The sequence below is a fragment of the Amphibalanus amphitrite genome, unplaced genomic scaffold (assembly GCF_019059575.1).
Source record: "Amphibalanus amphitrite isolate SeventyFive unplaced genomic scaffold, NRLGWU_Aamphi_draft 000022F_arrow, whole genome shotgun sequence".
In the NCBI taxonomy this organism is placed as follows: Eukaryota; Metazoa; Arthropoda; class Thecostraca; order Balanomorpha; family Balanidae; genus Amphibalanus; species Amphibalanus amphitrite.
The window spans coordinates 604,159-609,908 of record NW_024881518.1 but is presented as its reverse complement, the minus strand read 5'-3'; the positions used below and the strand labels follow the sequence as shown (position 1 = coordinate 609,908).

General features: G+C 50.7%; 1 protein-coding gene across 1 annotated transcript; it reads right to left on the bottom strand.

The window, feature by feature from the left end:
• Window positions 1–1,203: 1,203 nt before the first annotated feature.
• LOC122391807 lies at window positions 1,204–5,540 on the bottom strand. Its single transcript, XM_043386064.1, has 3 exons — window positions 4,981–5,540; window positions 2,946–4,530; window positions 1,204–2,315 (listed from the first exon to the last, which is right to left on the bottom strand). Exons 1-3 carry the CDS (start codon window positions 5,066–5,068, stop codon window positions 1,637–1,639), a joined length of 2,352 nt encoding a protein of 783 aa, XP_043241999.1. The 5' UTR covers window positions 5,069–5,540; the 3' UTR covers window positions 1,204–1,636.
• Between the last annotated feature and the right edge of the window lie 210 nt (window positions 5,541–5,750).

Below are 5,750 nucleotides of genomic sequence, written 5' to 3'. Positions count from 1 at the left end.
TGCCAACGCCCGAGGTTTCCTGCCGGTGGTACGGACATCGGTTGATGGATCGTGATGAAACTTCCCATGCATGTTGGGGCAAGTATTGGCTATCATATGGTATAAGAAATTTGACCGGGTCAGGTCAGGTCACGGAGCTATGACGTCACAAGAGGAACAGCGTCCGGTACTATTTTTGAAAAGCGCCCGAACCACTATTTTGCTAATTCTTGTCACCTCAATGGGAATATGCAGCAATATTAGCTTCTATAGGGAGCAAATGGACCTCCCAAATCCAAAAATACAATCAGATTTCAAAAATTTAAATTTTGATTTTTCGAATTTCTGCCGCCGACTGTGACCTTGCCGACTTCCGGCGCTCCCAACGCGCCATTTTTAGAGCTAGGGAAACGAAATACATACCAAACGATAGAGAATTGATCAAGGAACACGATAGTGAAGGTTTCAAGTCGATATCTCCCACCGTTTTGCCGCAATCGCCGCCGAAAGTTGAAAAAAGTCTATTTTTCCGAAAATTTGACCTTTGACCGGTCAAAAGTAGGTCAAATGTTGACCTAGGACCAAAAAATATACCACCAATCGCGAGATCTCGTTGAGAGCAATCCGTTGGTTTTTTCCGCTAAGCTCTACGACCTTCCGTTTCGAAACGCCAGGGGGGGGTCGTAACAACCCCCCCCCTGGTCGTTCGTGTTATGAGAAATGGCCTGGTCGTGCGAGGGTTAAGTCCAACAACTTCTAAAATATCATATACAGTAGGGTGTGTCGTCAATCCAAAAATGATCTGCCGTTAGAATTATTTGGTGCCCTGATATGTTGCTAAATCATCTAGGACGATAATTCCCCTCAAAACTCCGTACTTGATGGCCTCTTCTGAAAAGTTTGTGTCTCCGTTCAGTCTCATTTGTATTAGTGGCGCCATCTGCAGAACAACATACGGCATATTGCGGAACTACTCCTTCTCATAAGTGGCGCTAGGTGGCGCTGAGTGCAAAACCTGTCCGACCGCTCCACGAACGCCGTTTTATGTCGTTTACTTGCCATTTCCGTGCTTATCAATATAATACTAATTAAATAGAACGATAGCAAACATCATGAGAGCCTGGCTCATCTGAATGCAGTACATGGTATCTCACAATGCCACGTATATCGATAGCTAACAAATGAAGCAACATTCACTACACTTCGAATCATCAATGCGAGATACGAGACAAGACCGAACTTTTTTTTCGTGAAAATCCTCGTATTAATCAACCACATGTAACATAAAATACATCAATCACTGCACCCGACGCAAACCGAAAGCCGAAACCATACACCAGACACCCACGTATGGGGTCTCATTCACGACATAATTCACGTATGAAGAAAACATCCTTTTACAGAATCGCAAAAACACGAAAATCTTCCGAGCATTCACGTAACGGTATGGCACTGCACTCTTAAAACCGGCCGAGCGGGGCGGGCGGGGGGGGGGGGTGGGGCGGCGGCAGCAGCGACAACCACATCACAGCGAGCGGCAGGGGCAGGCCCCGGCGGGTCGCAGCGGGCCAAGGCAGCGGCGACGGCAACTTCGAAGACACGGCGACAGGACCGAACTGGCAGTCACACGAACGGGTGACAGTGATCACTGAGCAGTTCAGCATATCTGGAAGTCTTTCTTCGAAGCGAAGACCGGATGGCAGCGGCGGTGCTTCAGGCGTGCAGTGATGTAGCCGTGACGCGCCTCTTCCCCACGCACCGCCAGGCACGCTTCGGTTACGGTCCGAACTGCCCGCTCCACCGCCTGCGTGTGGACCGGGTAGTTCGGCAGCTGCAGCGGAGAGTGCTCGATGGCTTGCAGCTGCTCGTCTGTGAGGTGGCGCAGCAGCGGCGGCTGCGTCACACTCTCCGGCGGGCTCCAGCTGATCACCTCTGTGTAAGCGGAGGCGCTGAAGTTCAGCTCCGGCAGCCGGAATGGCCGAACGTCCTCCGTCTCGCGCTGTCTGGCTGCCTGTATGTGGCGCACGGCCTCCTGTCGGACGCCAGCGTCACCGTCAGCCACCATCGCGAGCAGCACCTGCTCAGGATGCGCCCAGTACCCGTTGCGCTGCAGGACGGGTCGCACCACCTCCTGGATCATCTCCGGCAGCTCTCGGAGAAGCTCCACAGAACGGTGGAAGTTCTTTGCACCGTCTGTGCAGTCGGGGTGTCGCCTGATGCAGAACCACACCGGCACGTAGTGAGTCACCAGAAACTGCACGAGGAGCCGCAGGCTGTCAGACGGTGACTCTGTGCTCACGTACAGGCGCAGCACCCGCGCGCCGAGTGTCAGCCATCTGAAACGGACGCCACAATTTTGATCAGAAGAAAATTCAAGCACGCACACAAATCACAAACCAACGATAAAGTGCCGTACAAACACGGCTAAAATAAACCGTTTTCTGCACTGAACAGCGAACATTCGTTAGCTATAGGTAGAGGCGCTACTCCACTCGTATCACATGTGTTCTGTTGCAGTAACACAGTTTTATCAAAACTTAGGTAATTAATTTGATAATGGTATAGTCATTACTTATGTCTGTAAGACAAGTGAATGAAAGTTGACAACTTTCATGTTTCCAATGGTAACATAAACATGTATTTTGAAACCTGTATTGTTTTAGAGTAACAAAGAACACAAGCGAGGTTTCGATCTAAGTTATTAGGTAATAGGTATCTACTTTGAATGAAACGAACTAATAACTGATTATTATAATATTTGCATGCATAACTTATTCATTAAACAATATTCAAACTTGATAATGACGTAAGTTAAATGCTCGTTTGTCATTCTTTGCATGCTTCTGAAATAAACAATACCTGCATATGATTGTACGTGCGATCAATTGTTAATCTATTTTACTTGCGTAACTATGCATGTGTCACGAAATAACGGACATGCCTCATATTGCGCCCCGAGTACTGACCTGGCGTGGTTGAGTGGCCCGATCCTCTGTCGCGCCACGGAGTCCGACATGTCGCCAGTCTGCACCGCCAGAGCCAGTCGGTACAGCAGCTGCTGGTCGTGACTGAGGGTGGCGACCAGCTCGGCTGTCATCTCCGGCACGTGTCCGGGCACGGGCTGGAACGGCGCCACCTCCCTCCTCCACACGTCCTCGGCGCAGCTGGTGCCGATGGCGCCGTTGAAGGTTCGAGGTCCGCTGGTAGTGCCGTCCAGCGTCTTGAATACGTGCCGCAGGTTCAATTCATTGCCGTGCAGCATGCACACAAACCAGTGCACGGGCTTATTTGTCGCCAGCTCGAAAAGTCGGCACACACCACCGCTGGTCCCGATATTCACCGCCGTACCATCGCATCCCAGTGCTTTCACATGTTCACCGAACGCCACAGCGATGGTGTAGAGCTCGTTCACCATGTGAATGGCGCTCCCAGACTGAGGGGTGAAGTGTGTCAGGTACAGATTCCCCGGCTCAGACAGGACGACGACATGTTCTTGTATGTCTGTCGCCGCCGAACAGTCGGTACATGTTTTGTCCTTGCGCCCGTCAAAGTACAAGCTCTCTACTCCTCCGGACACAGCTGCGTCGATGTTTTGTCGGGCCGATTCATTCCTCATCATGTTTCTCGCGCGCCATATTTTCTTGGCGTCGACGACGTTCGACATGTCGTTTTCATTGATGCGCCCGATATCGACTTGAAACGCGTTTATGATAGCAGCAGCGGCCCGGTTAGAAACGCCGTACCGGTCCGCTGCGAGCGCCGTCTCCCTCAGATCATCTGCGTTCTTGGCACTCGGAAGTGCAGTCGGAGCTGTAAACTCTTCGTCATCCGCAGACGAGTCGCTGCCGGCGTCGCCGCCGCCGCTGTCACTGCTGTCAGTGTCGCCGAGGCGGAGCTGCTCGGCGGGCACAGCGCCGACGGTGCTGCCACTGCCAACGCCGCTCGGCCCAGGAGAAGGCTCCGTAGCGCCACCATGCTGCTGGTTGCGGTGTCGCGATAACTGACGCTGCAGACGCGCCTGCCTCGCCTCACTCGTGGCCCGATCGTATGATCCCAGCGTCAGTCGGCGCTTGTGTCGCTGGTCCTTGAGGAATGGCCACTCCTCACTTGGAACTTTTGCATCTCGCGGACAGCAGCACGCCGCACGGGAGGCACATTTGCACATGGCGATGTCGAATAGCTTCAAGAAGTGGCTATTGTCAGCGTCCGCCCTTTGAGATTTTTTCGTCCTGTTCGCGTTTTTATATGCAGCATACTCCTTTCGCACGAGCTCTTTGACATATTTAATTCCATGGACAGGGATGCCCTCTTGCGACCACATTTCACTGACACTAACAGCGACATGATTGAAAACTGAAGGAGCTGGCGTTTTCCGGGTGGTCGAGAACCCGTTGCTGTCTTGATCGAGAAATTTTACATAGTTAATCACATCACCCTTTGTCGGCAGCACGGTTGTAGGCAATGGACCTGCCTTACCCAGGATGAAATGATGCGTAGTAGCACGTGTTTTAGGCATCAGTTCAATCGACTTTGCTATCATTAGATACCCACCAGGGCTGTCTCATCCCTATCTCCGTAACGTGTCGTGTGCGACCAATGACGTCACGGCATTGCGGCGTTCTGATTGGGCGGCAGCTCTGAATCGCCCGACTGGTGGTCCCGGCTCGACAAGCGCACGTGCGCCGACTAGACATTTGTAGTGGTATTGACGGCAGAAAAAGTGAGGCAATGCAGAGCTCTGAATATACTTGAATAGAGTCTAAGCCGTTAGTAATACGTAAAAACGTCAGATAGGTTTCTTGTTCGTCTTGATTTGAGCTTTTATGTGATATAACTTTTACCTTAGTGTCGAGGTTGGCAGCTATGTGGGAGAGCCCTAAAGTTGGGTCATTTTCCATAGGATTGCATTACAGCCGTCCGACCCTTCGTACCAGTGGCGTCACGGAAATCGCTGCTTCGGCCTAATGAGCATACCTTCTATATAGGGCCTTGGATACCCACCCCAGTAAGCCCTATCTCCCCACCACCGTCCGTCTCGGTATGAATTTGACCCGATGCAGAATTGTTTTGATTCAAAGCAGAATAGCATAAATCAATAACAAAAAAAAAATATATATATCAGCCGGTATCCTCGGGTTCCAAAACGTAATAAATCGTACATGTATATGACAACACATTCAGCATATTTCCATAGTTAGTTAATTTTGCAGATTTGAATATTACAGAATGAAAATAACATTGCTTGCAATAAAAAAACTGATCATAACAAAAACGACGCTCAAATGCCCTTGATATTGCATGCCGACAATCGAAGACTTCGAAACGATCAGTGGCGCCACCTTTAGTTTCGTAGCCATATCTTTAGTTCTTAAGTCGTCCGTGTGTTGTATCACAGATGGCGCTGGGGCATCTGACATCGGTGCAAACTTTCCTCCAGAGGCCAACATCTGCGCAGTTTTGAAACAAATGTTAGTGAAAAATTGTTTTGTGATGAATCAGCGCAACAAATTCCGGACACGGCATTAAGATCAGCGAAAATCACCCCCTCCACGACACACCCTAATATACAGCTTTCAACTCACCGCAAATGACGACTCTTCCCTCTCCCACTGCAACACACAAAAACCGACGCAGCCAAGGCCATCTATAGAAGGTACAGTCATGGATAAGAGATACCTGGATGGGGCACTCTCGGCGGTACCCTTTGATCTACGCGTCACACCGCCGCGGCCGGCGGCCGCCTGGTGGCGGAACCCGGAACTAACAACGTA

What these genes read in the sequence shown, in the direction of transcription:
- LOC122391807 (XM_043386064.1), bottom strand. Translation starts at nt 5,068, where the DNA reads ATGCTATTCTGCTTTGAATCAAAACAATTCTGCATCGGGTCAAATTCA. An exon ending in GGGAGATAGGGCTTACTGGG is followed by an intron (nt 4,531 to 4,980) that starts GTGGGTATCCAA and finishes GAGACAGCCCTG; the next exon opens with GTGGGTATCTAATGATAGCA. An exon ending in GGGCCACTCAACCACGCCAG is followed by an intron (nt 2,316 to 2,945) that starts GTCAGTACTCGG and finishes CGTCCGTTTCAG; the next exon opens with ATGGCTGACACTCGGCGCGC.